At 39.7% G+C, this 18,548-nt stretch overlaps 1 protein-coding gene across 1 annotated transcript; it reads right to left on the bottom strand.

Annotated features, from left to right (window-relative positions):
* Positions 1–1,674: 1,674 nt before the first annotated feature.
* Positions 1,675–18,530, bottom strand: DNAJA2 (DnaJ heat shock protein family (Hsp40) member A2). Its single transcript, XM_041767219.1, is given in 10 exon segments — positions 1,675–3,465; positions 4,551–4,652; positions 4,654–4,679; positions 4,876–5,020; positions 10,498–10,694; positions 12,786–12,919; positions 13,167–13,247; positions 16,197–16,420; positions 16,740–16,799; positions 18,327–18,530. Coding segments are annotated over 10 exon segments (1,239 nt in total). The 5' UTR covers positions 18,405–18,530; the 3' UTR covers positions 1,675–3,273.
* Positions 18,531–18,548: the final 18 nt, after the last annotated feature.

Raw genomic sequence — 18,548 nt, 5'->3', positions numbered from 1 at the left:
GACACAGAGAGAGAGGCAGAGAGAGAAGCAGGCTCCATGCAGGGAGCCCGACGTGGGACTCGATCCGGGGCCACCAGGATTGGGTCCTGGGCTGAAGGCAGTACTAAACTGCTGAGCCACCTGGGCTGCCCAGTTTTTTTGAGTTCTGTGAGCCATTCTAGTAAATTATTGAACCTGAGGAGGGGGCTGTAGGCACCGCTGATTAGCAGTTGGTCAGAAGTGTAGGCAACCACCTGGGACTTGTGATTGACACTTGAAGTCAGGGTAGGCTTGTGTGACTGAGTCCTTAACCTGGGGGGTCTGCGCTAACTCCAGGTAGTGTCAGAAGTGTTATGAGCAGAGTAAACAGGTTTTTCAACATTATACTAGATTCATTCCTGCAACCAGTGCGGTGAGAAACAACTTTACACATATAATCAAGGGACGTTCTGCAAAATAGCTGACCGGTATTCCTCAAAATTGTGTAGGTCATCAAAAAGCAAGTCTGAGGAGTGTCATAGGAAAGAGGAGCCTATGCAGGTATGACTAAATATAACAGGACGTTCTGGAACAGAAGATAAAAACTAAGAAAATCTGAATAAAGTATGAGGGGAAATAAGGATTTGAATACAATTCTCCAAAGATATACAAATAGCCAGTAAACACATGAAAAGATGCCTAACATTAGACATTTGGCAAATGCAAATAAACCACTTCCTTACCCACTAGGATGACAGGTATTAACAAACGTTGGCAGTTAATGCGGAAAAATTGAAATCTCATACATTGCTGGTAGGACTGTAAAATGGTGCACTTTCTGAAGAAGTTTGGCAGTTTTTCAAAAGATTAAACACTATGTGACCCAGCAATTCCACTCTTAGGTATAGATCTAAAATTACAAATATGTCTACACAATTTTTTTTAAATTTTTTTAAAATTTACTTATGATAGAGAGAGAGAGAGAGAGAGGCAGAGACACAGGCAGAGGGAGAAGCAGGCTCCATGCACCGGGAGCCTGATGTGGGACTCCATCCCGGGTCTCCAGGATCATGCCCTGGGCTGAAGGCAGGCGCCAAACCGCTGCACTACCCAGGGATCCCTACACAAAAATTTATACATGTGTTCATAGCATTATTCAAATGGAAAAAAACCCAAATGTCCATCAAGTGATGGATGGGTAAACAAACGCCATTGGTGTATTGCTAGCTACATATAGGTTACTTGGCAATAAAAACGAAGTACTGATGCATTCTATGACAGGGATAAATCTTGAAAACATACAGCTTAAAGAAATGATCAGCTTAAAAAAGGCCAAATGTTGTTGACTCCCACTAAGTTAGTGACTGTACACCAGGGGCTGGTGAATGGAAAGGGGAGTGAATGCTAATGGGTTTGGGGTTTTTCTTCTGGGGTGATGAAAATGTTCTGGAATTAGTGGTGATGGTTGCAAACTTAATATACTGGAGACCACTGACTTTCCACCTTTTATTAAAAGGTAGATTTAATGGCATAGGAGTTATTGTTTCAATAAAGTTGTTAAAAAAGATTCTTTGTGCTGTTGATACTATATATGCTTATTCTGTATACAGGTGAAATAACAGATCTTAACAAGGTTTTATCCTCTTTCCTTATGGTTTTGCTATGGCCAAAAAGTCTGGGTAGAAGAATTAAAACAAAGACTACACTGAACAACTCTAATGTTTTATAAACCTTTATTGGAAAGGCTACAAACTTTATATTGCCACTTCATTTCTTACCCTTAAAGTGGTTGTGGGGAAGTAACCTTGGATACAAAACTACTATGCTGTTGAATCTTGCCCAGGCTGGTTGTAAAATATTTCTTGTACAATGGAGGTAGAGCGGATAGGGCAATAATTTAAACCTCACAGGCCTTGATTAAAGCCAGGACACTTCCCCCCGCCCCCCATTCAGGTTCTGGTAGACCCAGAAAGAAACTACAAGTACTGTGTTTAGGCTCAGGGATGGCATAATACATTTTTAGTTCTCAGTTTCCCCCATTTGTTCTTTTACAAATGTAAAATGTACAACTGATGTCTTTTCCCTAAAATTAAAGTGTGTTCTAAAAATATCTACTCTGGGAATGAAAAGGTAATAGAAGATGGAAAGAAGAGTGACACATCCTCTTCATAGTAGTTTTACCTGATTTTTCTCATACCAGCCTACTAGTCTTACTTTTCTAAAAAAACATTAGTAATCAATGCTTCCCCCAATCTCAAATATTCAACTTAATGGAGACAGAGAATCTTTAACTTAACATTTAATGAAAACAGAGCATTTTAACAGGTTCTATGCAGACATGGTTCTAATATTGATTTGCTGTTACCTTATTTTTAAAAGGGGATAGTGGTGGGGAGATACAGAGGCTAGGTTAACCTGGCCCCAACACTCAGGATCATAACTTATGAGTTACAGAACTCAGATGTCCTTGACTGTACAAGCATCAATTGAAGCCAATAAAGCCTGTTTCTACCAACATATCAAACTTTCTTTATGCCTTTTAAGACTATAAAATGGGCACATACCTGAGGCATAAGCTTCAGGCCAATGGGTTTTTAAGGGCTGCTTAAGAACCAGAATGAAGGATACATTCTCCAGTTTAAGGATACATTTTACAGTTCAAAGTATGTTCTTCCTTCTAAAAATGTGACACAAAGAATAATTTATACCAACTGCTTTTTATTATCGAGTTTCAGAAACCTTTCACAAGATGGTAAAAAAAAAAGGGGGGGGGGGACTTTACAACCACAGCTAATGTTATATTTTTTTCCCATTGTTCCCAGTCAGCTCCAAACCCATTGTGTGCAAAGCCCATTTTTCCATGCATCTAAATGATAGATACAGGCTATGAAATTCTTTATTCTATTTGTAGCAGCTTACGCAGGTGCAGCCAAACACAAAGCTTCAGGACAAATTGTACACAAACTTTACAATGTGGGATTTGGATTTAAAATATGAAACATAAAATCTACACAAAACTGATAAAAATCAAGCACAGATACCAGGACTGAAACTTATAACCCATGTGTGAAAGGGAGTCTTGTTTCCTTTCAAGTGCTTTATTCTGCTACAGAACAGTCAAAATGAAGATGTAAAGCTTTGTGGTTAGTTTAAATTATACACTCTGTAGATACTATACCAATTTTAAAAGTTACACATAGACCAACAAATGTCCATCAGTTCTTCTGGATTGACCAGACACTCCAGCTGGATCGCTGAAAGCAAACCGGGCAAATGTGGAAAAGAAAATCCACCTGTGCAATTTGTTTGCAGAGTTTACTGATGGGCACATTGCACTCCTGGTCCATGATGGCTGCTGCTTTCTTCATCAGAACTATCATTATAGGCTTCACGCCTCTGACCACCTCCCGAGCCCCGAGTGCTATCAAATTCTTGAAGCTCTACCTCTTCTGTGTCTCCAATTATGTTTGGAACTTCTGGTCTAGATGGCAGAAGATCTTCTAGTTCCTTTATTAAAATCAAAACAAAACAAAAAAGTGAGTTTGTGAGCTATCTTCAATGTTCCTTTGGATACAATCCACGGTATATACTTCTTTGAGAGGTAAAATAGGTTAAGTCCAGTGCACTTTAAGCCAGAGATCACAAATTGATGACCCACAGGTCAAATCTGCAGATAATCTTTTGCACAACCCAACTATTGCTTAGAAAACAAAGAAACAATTGCTTTACATCCAGTCTGATTTAATTATTTATGTATTTCCTGCTTGGCACCATGAATATTTACACCAGCAACACTTGTATTTCTTTTTTTAAGAGATAAAGAGTGTGGGGGTGGAGGAGAGGGAGAGGGATACTCTTTTTTTTAATTCAATTTTTAAAAAAAGATTTTACTATTATGGGGGGGGGGTAGGGAAGAGAGAGAGAGAGAGGGGCAGAGACACAGCCAGAGGGAGAAGCAGGCTCCATGTAGGGAGCCTGATGTGGGACTCAATCCTGGGACTCCAGGATCATGCCCTGGCCTGAAGGTGGCACCAAACTGCTGAGCCACCTGGGCTGCACAGCCCCCCCACCCACTGCTTTTTGTTTTTGTTGGTTTTTTTTTTTAAAGAGAGAGGGGAAAAAAAAAAAAAGAGAGGGAGACTCTTAAGCAGGCTTTGGAGCCTCACATAGGACTTGTCTCACCACTTTGAGATCAAGACCTGAGATGAAATAAGAGTTGGATGCTTAACTGACTCAGTCACTCAAGCAACCCAAGCCTCGCCTTTAATAATCACCAGCATGGGGCAGTCCAGGCGGCTCAGTGGTTTAGCACTGCCTTCAGCCCAGGGTGTAATCCTGGAGTCCCAGGATCAAGTCCCACATCGGACGCCCTGCATGGAGCCTGCTTCTTGCTCTGCCTGTGTCTCTGCCTCTCTGTCTCTCTCGTGAATGAATAAATTAAAAAAAAAAAAAAAATCACCAGCATGGCCCAACTAATGGTAAAAAAGCAAAATTTTCTAAATTACATGTTCAAATCTAAGTACCAAAAATAAATCAAAAGTGACCAAGAAACATTACTATTATTGAACTTTGCTTATACTTAGAACACTTACAGAAAGCTTGTCTGGGTTGATCCAGTTGTTTTCAGGAAACTGCACATCAAACTTTATGTAAAGATCACCTTTTTCAAAGGGATTACGATACTGTGGCATTCCCCTCACCTCGAACTACACGGACACATCCTATTATTTGAGTAAGTAAAAAGAAACTATTAAGAATGTTACCAAAGAAGAAAGGTATTCAGTAGTTCTTTTGAGTAATCTACTATAAAAAATCTACTATAAAAAAAAAATTACAATTTTACAAATTGTGTAAAAAAACAAACAAAAAAAACCAAAACCACATGGAACCCTGGATCAGACAGAAATCAAGATTTACCTGGTTCAATTACTTTTCCGGGGGGGTATTTCACCACAATCTGACGTCCATCAAGGTGCTTAAATGTGAACTGAAATCCACATAGAGCTTCAACAAGTCCTATCTTATATGTCATGTGCAAATCATTCCCATCTCTCTGGAACACCTACAAATAAAGCACACACACACACACACAAATTAAAAAATTATGGAGCCATACCCTATTGTGCTGTGTTCCTCAAAATGATTTCAAAGCCTTAATTTTACCATTCGTTATAAAAGCCAAACTGTCATCATCTGTAATTCCCTAAATTTATAAAAGGAAACTTAGCTAGTCTCACTAATATGCTAGAAATTTCTATCAGAAAAGCATTAGAACTGAGAAAACAATGGTTCATAAGGCATAGTTATGGCTCAAAAAAATAGAACCAGGTATATTCTCCAATTGGGGCTCATTTCCTGACCCTGACCCTGAGCAAAAAAAGGTGTAGACCGTCCAGCAGGATTCTGTAGATCAGGTTCAACTTGGGGAGTACTCCTCAGACATGATCCTAACAGGGGAAGGGGAGAGCCCAAGTTCATCTTTTATGTTGAATATTTCTCAACCAGTAATGCTCGGCCACTAAAAGGGCTCAGTTTCATACTTTACACATTTATGAGTTTTATCTCACCTAAAATTCAAATTTTGAATTTAAATGAATATAAATCAAGATAGCAAATGCTAACAGTAACTAATTAGCTTATGGACTAGATAATGCAAAGATTATTCAATAATGTTTCTGAGCTGATTTTTTTTTTTTTAATTTATGATAGGCACACAGTGAGAGAGAGAGAGAGAGGCAGAGACACAGGCAGAGGGAGAAGCAGGCTCCATGCACCCGGAGCCCGACGTGGGATTCGATCCCGGGTCTCCAGGATCGCGCCCTGGGCCAAAGGCAGGCGCCAAACCGCTGCACCACCCAGGGATCCCCCTGAGCTGATTTCAACGTGCAGGAAAAATACATCCAATTTCACACACACCTGACTTAAAGATGGAAACAGAGAGAGACAAATCACAAGAGGCTCAACAATACAGAACAAATTGAGGATTGCTGGAGGGGAGGTGGGTGGAGTAAAGCGATAAATGGGGGATGGGCATTAAGCAGGGCACTTGATGGAATGAGCACTGGGTTCTATATGCATCTGATGAATCACTAAAATCTACCCTTGAAACTAATAATACAGTATATGTTAACTACATTGAATTTAAATTAAAAAATGTTTAAATCCTGGCCAGTTCAGTTAGGTAAAATTGAAAATCTGAATTTCACTTGAATTTCCTAAATTTACCAATAAAGGAAAGTTAATCTCAAACCATTATCTTGATCAGTGGTCCTGGACCAACAGCCTCAGCAGCACCAGGAAACTTGTTAGGAATGCACATTCTTGGGCCACACCCCATAGCTACTGCATCAGAAACCAAGGAGGTGGGGCCCAGCAACCTGTAGTGATCCTGATTTTAACCCCAGTGATTTTAATGTAAGCTAAAGTTGGGAACCACTGAATGTATTACCTCTGTGTATTTACTCAAGTGTTTCTCACAGTGGGTGGAAAAATTAAATTCAGTAAGAATTCTTTAACACAAGATGTTTTAAATTTTTTTAAATTATTTATTCATGAGAGACACAGAGAGGCAAAGACACAGGCTGAGGGAGAAGCAGGCTCCTCAGAAGGAGCCTGATGCAGGACCCAATCCCAGGAACATGCCCTGAGCCGAAGGCAGACACCCAACCACTGAGCCACCCAGGCATCCCTATTTTAATGTTTTTATAACTGTAAAATGCTAGTGTTTCTGAACATCTTTATAATATTATTGTTCTAAGAACCATCTATAACCAAATATCCTTTGGTTAACGCTACATCAGAAGTAGAGAACAAGACACCATGTTCTTGGAAGGGAGTTCAACTTAAAGCGATTCCATTTAAAGATGGTATCAGGATTGTTTTGGGGTACGGGGAACTAACTGGTGGAAGGGTGAGTACACTGGAAAATTTGTTTTTTTTTTTTACACTGGAAAATTTGATGCGAAAATTCGAACAGAGAATAAACAAGCAAGGACATTCAGGGAATCTGAAAAATCAGATTAATAAAGAGGGACCAACCTAAGAACTAGATAGTGAAAGACTTAAAGATATAATAATTTCTGGAAAACAAAGTATAGAACATTAGAGAAGAGACTAATATCACCAGATATAGTGGTTCTTTGCTGGGCAAATGCACAATGGTGGCTATTATCACCAAAACAGACACACACCTGTACTGAAAGACAAATACCCATTACATATAGCACTCTCAAAATTGAATTTTTTTTTTTATCAGATTTATACTGTTTCAGCTACAGCACCCACCCTGACCTCATGGCCTGACAATTCCTTCAGCACAAGAGTTGGGAGTGAAAAAAAAAAAAAAAAAAAGCCCCAAACAAAATAGCTACAAGCTTTTTCACGAACTAGTTGAGATTAGCCAAATTTTCTTAGAAGATGAACATTTTCAGGGCACTTGGGTGGCTCAGTCAGTTGAGCATCCAACTCTTAGTTTCGTTCTCAGGTCAGATCATGATCCCAAGGTCATGGGATTGGCTTGCGTTGGGCTCCGTGCTCAACATGGAGTCTGCTTGAGATTCTCTCTCTCCTTTTCTCCCTCCTGCCCCCACCCCCAAAGTAAGTAAATTCTTAAAAAAACAAAAAGATTAATATTTTCAGTGGTATTAATTAAGTAAGATGCCTAAATCTCATCTTGGGCTCCAATTTACTTTACTGGTCATAAAAAACCATGAAGTAACCACTTTTGACCTCTCACTAGTTGAACTTCCACTCTAACCTCTACCAGCTCTACCTCAGACAGTTACCTCTATCTGTTGGTAACTGATATCTGTTGGTAACTGTTGGTACTCAGACAGTTACCTCTATCTGTTGGAAATTCCATGCAACTCCACCAGTTCCAACAAGAGATGGACCTTCTTCCAAAAGCCTCTCCACAACCCCAAGAAAGAAAAGGAGCTTACTCATGATCTCATCTGATTCTACAATATCCTACCTTTGTATTTAGAAAGCAAAGCCAAGCCCAGGGAGCCCAAAACTAGTAGTTAATGGGGAGTCAGAATTTAAGTCCTTGTCTCCAAATCCAGTAATCCGTATTTTAAAAACCCTAATTTAATCATGTAGCAACACTAAAGGCCGAAAATAGGGATAGAAAAAGGTTTCACCAGTCTGACAAACCAAAAACTCTCCTCCAAATAACCATTACTTCTTAACTTCTCCGTTACCCTCCTGCTGCTGCATTGCCCAACATCATTTGGTAACTGGCCTCAAACTATTCCAATGATAGATCAACAAAAATACCCACGTTATCTGTACCATCTCACAATACAGTTTATACTCAAATATACGGTAAACGTCTCAATTACTTGGCTATCTTTCTGCCTTTATGCCTTGCTATGGTGTTGCGCAAGAAAGGCATGATTGCACAAATGAGGAAATGGCTACAATACCAGTTAACAGAGAACCTTTTAGAAGAGTTACAAATACTTCACCTAAAAGATCCTAAGGCAGAATTCTAAGAATTACTATTTTTTAGCAAGCAAGAAGCCCTTGCTAGTTGTAGGTTTGGCAATATCCTAAAAGGGCCTAGATATACATATAGTAATTTACAGCTTTGTTGAGGTAAGAAATTTACCGAGAAACACTTGTGTAAGAAAGCAAGCCACATTCTAGTGAGGGAATTAATCTAATCAAATTCCCGTAATCTGCATCTCAATAATAGCTTTATTCTCTATTGGATTTTTAAAAAGATTTTATTTATTTATTCATGATAGACATAGACAGAGAGAGGCAGAGACACAGGCAGAGGGAGAAGCTGGCTCCATGCTGGGCCAGGGTGCGATCCTGGAGTCCCAGGATCGCACCCTGGGCCAAAGGCAGGCGCTAAACCTCTGAGCCACCCAGGGATCCCCTCTCTATTAGATTCTTTACATGATTTTCAAAATTTAATTTATTTGTAAAAATCACTATCAAATGGGAGAAAATTTTATTACAAACTAAAAAGATGATTTGACTTATGATGTAAAGGCCTTTAGAGAAACTCAAGTCGGGCAGCCCAGTGCTCAGCAGTTTAGCACTGCCTTCAGCCCAGGGTGTGATCCTAGAGACCCGGATCGAGTCCCACATCAGGCTCCCTGCCTGGAGCCTGCTTCTTCCTCTGCCTGTGTCTCTGCCTCTCTCTCTGTGTCTCTCATGAATAAAGAAAACCTTTAAAAAAGAAGAAAGGAAAGAAAAGAAAGAAGAAAAAGAAAGAAAGAAAGAAAGAAAGAAAGAAAGAAAGAAAGAAAGAAAGAAAGAAAGAAAGAAAGAAAAGAAAGAAAGAAAGAAAGAAAGAAAGAAAGAAAGAAAGAAAGAAAGAAAGAAAGAAAGAAAGAAAGAAAGAAAGAGGAAGAAAGGAAAAGAAAGGAAAAGAAAGGAAAGGAAAGGAAAAGAAAAAAAAGAAAAAAAGAAAAAAAAGAAAAAAAAGAAAAGAAAAGAAAAGAAAACTCAAGTCAATGTGATCAAGTATGATGCCAGAACCCTGTCAAAGGCTTCTGTACTCAAGGATCTGGGTGATCACTAAAGGGGTTTCCTGAATAGCTCCAGATATAGTCTTCAAGAATAAAGGTCCACAGTATATTCTATAGCACTTTAAAAAATATATGTGCAGGGATGCCTGGGTGGCTCAGCGGTTGAGCTTCTGCCTTTGGCTCAGGATGTGATCCCATAGTCCTGGGATCATGTCCTACATCGGATTCTCTGCATGAAGCCTGTTTCTCCCTCTACCTAGGTCTCTGCCTCTCTGTGTCTCTCATGAATAAATCAATAAAATCTTAAAACAAAACAAAACGTGCAATGGTATAATTAAAATATACACTAGACCACATCGTTGGACCAGTTAATTATGCCTTGTACATGACATACAATATATATCCAAAATTATTTATTTAAAAAAAGATTTTATTTATTTGAGAGAGAGAACGTGCAGGCGCACCTATGAGCACAAGCAGAGGGGAGGGGCAGTGGGAGAAGCAGACTCCCAATTGAGCAGGTAATCTGATGGGGGCCTTGATCCCAGGATCCCAAGATCATAACCTGAACCACCCAGGCGCCCCCAAGATAATTTTTTTAAGCTGCAGAACCTTTTCTTTCAAGAAAAGCTTACCTGGTTAACTCAATATGTAAAACAAATCAGGAGACCAGCACTGAGGACTGAAGCCCTATCCACCCACCATTCACCACCCTTCAAAGGAGTTTCACAATGAAAAATAAGCTGCCTTAGATCATCTGGTCCAATACCCTTATTTTCATAAACAAGGAAACGGGTACAGAGACAACAGGATTATTTAAGATTATGGTGCTAGTCAATGGCTGAGCTGGAACCAAAACTGACTCCTTTTCAGTGCTTTGACTACACCTGCCTTGTTCACCTACTAAACAAGTTAGTTCTTATGAACTCAGCCCAACCACTTAACAATTTATGTTCAATGTTGTTCTATGAATCCAAAAAGATCTAACCTGTATCTTGACCACAAGACCCATTTCTGAATAAAAAGAAAATCAAACAAGCAAAAAGGAAATTACCTCATGTTCCTTCTCTTGTAGCAAAAGAACAATGTCTCCTGGTTCCACTCCTGGGGCTTGATCTGCTTCCCCAGTAAATGTAATTCTCTGTCCATGTTTCATGCCTTTGTCTACGTGGACTTCAAGAATCTTGACTTCTTTAATCACCTTCTTCCCTTCACATTTTTTACAGCGGTCCTTTTCATTAATTACCTCTCCTAGAAAGAAAGAGTATTCAAACTTCCAGCAAGTATATTATACTGCATTCTTAAATATATCTTGATAATCTTTTTATTCATTAAATAAATGTTCTGGACTTAACTGCTATCTAAAGTTTTATTTAATGTTATCATTCCTAATAACAGAGATTCACATCTTACTTTGGGCTACCTGAAAGACTCAACTACCTGGTTCCCACCATTTTAGAGAAGAAACATATGAAAAATGCAATACATCTTAAACAACACTTTCTTGGCTCCTGACTCTACTTCAGGAGAGTTAAAGTTAAAACAAAGACTAAGGATCAAGGAAACAAAATGGGTGGTTTGATGCTAAAACTTCTAGAAGCACTACTTCATTTTTTGTTTTCTTAGTTTCATATAAGTTTAACCCTGCTGACAGAGACCACCCAAATAAAAATTTAAAAATCCTTTATGGCTCGTTACTACATTGTATAGTTGGTACAGAATCTTATTTATTTCCGAGACTAACCCCTGCTCAGGTGTCCTATTATAGATCTTCCTTTATTTAGGTATACTATTACTGAGAAATTTCCGAAACCAATTAAGAAATAGCTAAATTTTAGCTGACACTGAGTATCTCCACATCATGTTTAAGACAACATGGCTTCTTCTCTCTTTGTATTCTTCTGAAACATTTAATTAATGGTATAATAAAGTAAAACTAAAGCTCTACATAGTATATTGTGAAAAAATAGCATTGACTTCTACTGGCTGATTACTGGCATACTTTAATGCTTAGGTAACATGTATAATTAATGACTTTAGGGACTATTTCTAGAATGCTGCTTTCAAAAAGTATGTACTGCAAAATACCAATTCCTCATAATGGTAATGGTACAGGGGACAAGATTTCACTAAACTTTGGTTTTCTGATAGCAGGAACTATTAGAGGCCTTAATAAGGTATAGTGCACTGAGACTTTCCAGGAGGGGAATATAATATGCCATTTCTCCATTATCTCATCACTTCCTGGAGAAATTTGGAAAAAGATGCTCTAGAATTTTGCTGTCCATTATGGTAGCCACCAGCTATCTGTAACTATTTAAAGTTTAAATTAATTAAAATTAAAAATTCAGTTCTTCAGGTACATTAGGTACACTTCAAGTACCGAATAGTGACAGGTGACTAGTGGTTACCATACTTGACACTGCATATACGTAACATTTCCATCACTGCAGAAAAATTTTATCAGATAGCACTGCTTTAGAATAAAATCTGGCAAACCAAAATCCATAGGCCAAACAGGGTATGTCCTTGTTTTTCTAAAAAATGTTTAACTGGAAGTTAGTCATGCCCATTTGGTTATATATTGTCTACGGCTATAAAAGTACTACAAGGACAGAGTTGAGGAGTAGTTTCAGAAATCATTCTGAGCCTAAGTATTTCAAAGGTATCCACAGCCTAAAGTATTTACTTCTGTGAGAAATGCTTCAATCCCCATATCTAATTAATCTGGGATCCCTGGGTGGCGCAACGGTTTGGCGCCTGCCTTTGGCCCAGGGCGCGATCCTGGAGACCCGGGATCGAATCCCACGTCGGGCTCCCGGTGCATGGAGCCTGCTTCTCCCTCTGCCTATGTCTCTGCCTCTCTCTCTCTCTCTCTCTCTCTCTCCTCTCTCTGTGTGTGACTATCATAAATGAATAAAAAAATTAGAAACCAATCCCTGTATCTATCCTTAAAAGTTAGCTAAAACTTACAGTAAAATCCTCCACTTATCAGAATGATAACTAAACAATTTGCTGTCTCCCTCTTTATCGAATATAATCTAAAAGGACAAAAAATATAAAGGGACAAAAAACTTTGCCTATCCTTTCATTTCAATGAAATGAAAGGAATGTAATATAAATGTAATACAAATTTACTGCTTGTGTTCTAAGCATAATGGAATAATTATTTTCACATTTTTCTTTTAAAACTCTGTATCTTAAAAAAAATAAAAAAATAAAACTGTATCTTTTCTTTAATAAGATGAATACAAACACGTATTAGAGAAAAACTGTAAGCCTCTCCAACTCCTTCATTCCCAATCCATTTCCACATAAAAGCAGAAGTAATGGCATGCATACCTTCTCCATTACAGTCAGAACACACAGACTGCATCTGTTGTACCATTCCTGGAGCCAGCTGTCTGATCATGATGCGTACACCTCGACCCCGACAAGCACTACATTTCTGAACAGCTCCAGACTTTCCACCTTGGCTAAAGCAAGCAAAAGTATAAATCAGATTTTTTGCTCACAGACCATTCCAATAGGCCATGACAAATAGGAAATGTGCTTTTCACCTTTATCTTTAACCCCCAATGACTAGTATTTAAACTTTCATAGGTATCAGAAAATGTTCTGTATTGGGTGGTTTAAATCATGAACAACTTTTACCTGGTATAGACTAAACATGCCACTGAAAGAACAGATGAAAATTTATCTCATAAACCAGAACACACTTACCCACTGCATGCACTACAGAGTACATTCTTGCTAAGTTGTAGTTTGGTTGTCTTGCCATTATACAGATCTTCTAAAGACACTCTGGGGAGAAAAGCATTAGGTTTAATCAAATTTTGCCCAAGTTCTTCTAAATATAATATATAAATAACAGCTGATACAGCAAATTCCACTATAGCCTTTTAAAGAATTAAAAATCACCTACATTAAGTCAAATGATGGAAGTTTTATTTTTGGCTCAAATTAGCAGAATTTTATGACTATGGACAGTCTGTGTGGTGCTCAAAGCCACAACCTACAGGATCAGGCCAACAATTTGCTATGCTGCATTTTCTGATAAAGCTGGTAACTACATAAACTCAAGCATCATAACCTTCCTCTGGACTCAGTCAGGAGCCCTCCAGCTAACCCAATCCTGTGAATGAGGTTAAATTATTATCCTCCTCTTAAAAGACAAAACTGAGCATGGAAAGGTTAACTTGCCTTACTGGATTACATAGGCAGCTTGACTCCAGAACCCATGCTCTACTAAAGGTGCTGCTCCCCTCAAAGGACAATTTTTAGAAAGGTGACAAAGTTATATGACAACTTATGGGAGTTATATGCAACTGCACTGCATATGTCCCAAAAACAAAACAAAGAAAGGGACCTTATCAGTAGTGTGACAGAGCGGAGGAAGAGAACAGGTTTTCAATACAGAGCCCAGAATTTTAGGCTTCTTAAGGAGGTCTTAAGGACCCACGGACTTATAAACAAAATTATATATTTGAACAACTTTTACCAAATTTCCAAAAGGGTTTATAATTAAAAAAAAAAAAAGAGTTTAAAAGCTCATGAAGAATATATAACTGATAAAAGCCAATTCATCTTTATATAGCATATTTGAATGACAGGACCATTCATTTCCAAACGAACTCAAAATCTATATATATCAAGTCTCAAAAATACTATTCATTTAGGATCTGAAAACAATGCTTTTAATGTGGTTTTACCCTTCTCATGGTCTTTTCAAGTCTCCTTTAGCAGTGAAGCTTTACTTTAAAACAGAATAACAGGGGCGGTTTAGCGCCGCCTTCAGCCCAGGGCATGATCCTGGAGACCCAGGATCGAGTCCCACATCGGGCTCCCTGCGTTGAGCCTGCTTCTCCCTCTGCCTGTGTCTCTGCCTCTCTCGCTCTGTGTCTCTCATGAATAAATAAATAAAATCTTTAAAAAAAATAAAATAAAATAGAACAATAGTTAAGAGTATTTTGAAAAGCACCTATACTATTTATTTCGTGGTATTCAAACTTTCTCAAAATCATTACTTCGAGCTAAAACTGTTATACAGGGGATCCCTGGGTGGCGCAGTGGTTTGGCGCCTGCCTTTGGCCCAGGGCGCGATCCTGGAGACCCGGGATCGAGTCCCACATCGGGCTCCCGGTGCATGGAGCCTGCTTCTCCCTCTGCCTGTGTCTCTGCCTCTCTCTCTCTCTCTCTCTCTCTGTGACTATCATAAATAAATAAAAAATTAAAAAAAAAATAAATCTGTTATACATTCTAGGCGGTATAAGAATAAAAACGCTTATGGAACATTACCAACACTTCCAAATAATGACATAGCCACAGCTTAATCAGACAAAAGCAATTGGCTGCATCTGTCTTTTATACTCATAACAATCTTTAACCAAATCATCTAAAAAAACAAACAGGCAGGTCTTTTCCTCCTTATACATTAAATTACATTTAGTATGCAAAACCACTACCCAAGAGACCAGAAAAATATGCACTTCAACAAACATGGCCAATGAAGGAAAAATGTGGGTAATGGTCTGGGCTAAGCTGGCACTCTCCACCAATGGTGTTAAACTGGTACAATCTTTTTACAAGGCAATTTAGTTGTATTTATCAGCCTCAAAACACTGATGCCTGCCTGGGAATCTCTGCCAAGAAAAGACAAAGCTGTATAATAAAGATACTCAAAAACTGCTATTTATTACAGCAAAAAGTTGGCAACATCCTCTACAAAAGGTGAATGATTAAATAAATCATGGGATGGAATATTATAAAGCCACCCAAAATGAAATGTTTAACAACAGATAAATTTTAAATAATGTTAAAAAGAAAACAGCAGTTACGGTATACAATGAAAAAAATTTCAGGTGAATATTAAGAATTTATTAAGGTACAGTAAGTACTCTCTTGATCCTATTTACTTCTTAAATCACTTCTATATCAAAGAAAAAAGAACTAACCCACACTGTACAACTATTACTCTTGAAATAATATCCAAATGATAATTTATTTGAGGATAAATTCTTTCAAAATACAAAAAGTTAAAGAATGACATTCAAATAATGTAGTTTATATTTCTTCTAATCTACTCAAAAGTATAAATTAGGTAATATGAAATATTTTAAATAAACACTTGAAACTCAGTCTCCGGCATTTGCTAGTAAAACCATTATTAGTTCACGAAAAAGAAGATAAAATACCTCACAAACTTTGCAAAGTAAAATAGCTATTTTCATACTGTAGAGGGCTCATGGGTTCAGTCTAAGACCAAGGTCAGACACCATTCATATGTTGGCAGGTTAAAGTCAGGCTAGAAGCCAACAAACTCCATGGAAACCAATTTAGGAGAGTTCACACTGAGGATCAAGTAAAGAGTGACTGTAACATGTAAACAAACTAGTCAGCCACTTACTTTGTAAGTTTTTGAATAAAAAGTAACTTGGAAAATTTAAATACTTAAAAGAAAATAATCTTCAAAATTGAAATTTTAAATCATATAGTAACAAGTGGCTTCAGATCAGTATTAACAAAACCAGCTGCCTACTCAGTAGAAATATCAACCACCCTTTAAGATCTGTAGCAAAATACAAACACCCAGGTTATCAAATTCAATTTAGTCATCCAATGAGAACAGTAAGGAAATGAAGATTTTTTTTTCTGACAACGGATGGAACATTTTTGATGCCTTTCTCATTACTAAGCATTACTACTTGAAAAAATTGTACTTAATTAAAAAAAAAGAGAAAAAAAGATATTCACTTAAGTGGATGCATCATGTCTTCTCCTCTTCTTCTGCCATTTCGACTTCTACTCTGATTGCCCATGAAGCCGAACAATCCTCCACCAAAAATGTGAGAGAAAATATCATCCATGCCACCACCTCCACCGCTACCTTCCCGAAGACCTTGTTCTCCATATCTGTCATATAATTCACGCTTCTCAGGATTTGACAGTACTTCATATGCAAAACTGATTTCTTTGAACTATAAAAAAAAAAAAAGAGTAACAAGGAAAACAATTGGGTTTTCAAGTAGAGGAGTGGGGGAAAGGCTACAGGAATCTGGAATTTAGTTATTCTAACAAAAGCTATAAATTACCTTTGGTTTGATTCTGGTCCTACCTTCCACCCACCACTGCCTGGAATGTTAGCATTCCCATTACAAAACCAAAATACTCTTTATGTAAAAATTTGGCTGTATGGGAACAGATGGGACTTTTCTTTACAAAACATTCCTCTTTTTTTCAAGGAGGGCAATTTAAAACTGAAACCTCATGGGGGGGGGGGGTCCTCAAATAACTTACTTTGTCACCAGCATTTGGATTCTTATCAGGATGGTATTCCTTGGCTAACTTTCTGTATGCCTTCAATAAAAAATAAAAAACAAACAAAAAAGGTTACATACAAAATCTAATTTAAAGATTTAGGAGTACTAAATATCCCATTTTTTCTGAGAGGCAATGTTTTAAAACCATAACTTTCCAAAAACATCTTTTATTCACTGAGATTGACAATCTGAATTCGTAAGCTGAAAAAAATAGCTCGATACTGTTTACTAATTCATCCACCTCAATACTGTTTACTCGCTAACTTGATCCAGAAAAGCTGAAACTATACTAGAACAATGTCAGAGAGAAAAACAAAAATATTGGAAAATTCCCTATTTTCACTATTGTCAAATGCCTTTGAAGGTTAGTAACCAGACGAAGAAGAGGAGTCCAATGTACGCTAAAGAAATGATCCTTAAGTTTGTTAAAACTACAAAATCAAGCCAAAGTAAGAACCTCTGGTCAGGATGGCTCCCGCCTTCCCTGTAATTGAAACATTAGGACAAAGTCAAGAGAGGCTCCTTTTAGCTTTCCATACGGTGGATTGATTAGGGTCTTACTTAATTGGAGGGAGCTCGGTCCTCGCGAAGTCGCATACATTTAGGTGGCCAGGACGTGCAGCACTTAACTCTTCATTCACAGACACACCAATTATATAATACAGACTAGCATTTCCGGTAAGGTAACAGGAAGTCCATTTTACTCTCAACTCTACCCCGTCCCAGTGCCTAAGGAGCATTCTCATTTTCTCAGCTTACGAATCTGTGCGCTCTCAGCTCCGTGAAGACGGCGTAGCGCTTAATCAAATGCCTGCCGCAGGAGCTTTGAAATCCCGAGATCAAAGATTCGCAGCACTGCAGACAGCAATAATAAGACCTTATGTTTATTTTTAGTCGGTGTACACTCAGGTGTTTGGCTGGGACCCACGGCTTGCTTATTCCTGAAGCGGGTACAGAACAGCTAGGTTACCTGCCCACAGAACAATACACCCAAACAGAGAGCCGCGGGTCAGTGGGAGGAGGCGGCGGACAGGGAGCTGCTGCTGCTGCGGCACCCACGAAACATTCCCCAACTGCCCGGAGGCCTCGGCGGAGGCGGCCGCGACCCTCCCGCCAGGCCCTAACCCCAGCCGGGACTCGGCTCCGAAGCCCACGACCGCGGCGTGAGCAACTTCTCTCCCCAGCGGCCGGGGATGCGCTGCGCGCCACTGTCCAACCTGTTTTTCCAGGGTGATGACCTCCGCGCGGGGAGGGCCGCGCAGGCTGCAGCCTCCCGGGAGCGCCCGGCCTCCGGCGCCCGCCGCCCGCCGGGGGAGGGAGGAAGGAAGCGTTCCCGTCGTGTTTGCGCAGGGGTGGGTTTTATTTGCTGCATTTGCAGGCGGGCGGGGCCGGCGGCCCAAGGTCAGCCGAGGCCGGTCCCGCTGCCGCTGCCGCCGCCGCCCCCCAGCCTGCGCCCGCCGCGGCCGGCGCCGGCTCGTGGGCAGCCCCGTAGCGCGGCCTGGCCGCCTCAGCCGAGCAGGCCCGTGCCCCTCACACCCTGCCCGGCCGTCCCGCTCCCCACTACCTTCTTCAGCTCGTTCTCGCTGGCGCCGGGAGGGACGCCGAGAATGTCGTACAGCTTGGTGTCGGCCACGTTCGCCATGGCGGCCGGCCGGGCAGCGCTCAGGGGGGAAGGCGACCGAGCGGACGGAGCGCAGCCAGGCCCACAGCGGCGTCGGCGGCAGCGCAGGCCGAGGAAGACAGCGAGGGGGAAGAGGGGCGGGGCTGAACTTTGACCCGACGCACG

The sequence above is a fragment of the Vulpes lagopus genome, chromosome 8 (genome assembly GCF_018345385.1).
Source record: "Vulpes lagopus strain Blue_001 chromosome 8, ASM1834538v1, whole genome shotgun sequence".
Lineage (NCBI taxonomy): Eukaryota > Metazoa > Chordata > Mammalia > Carnivora > Canidae > Vulpes > Vulpes lagopus.
Note: the sequence above shows the minus strand (reverse complement) of the source record. Positions and strands in the feature narration are given on the sequence as shown.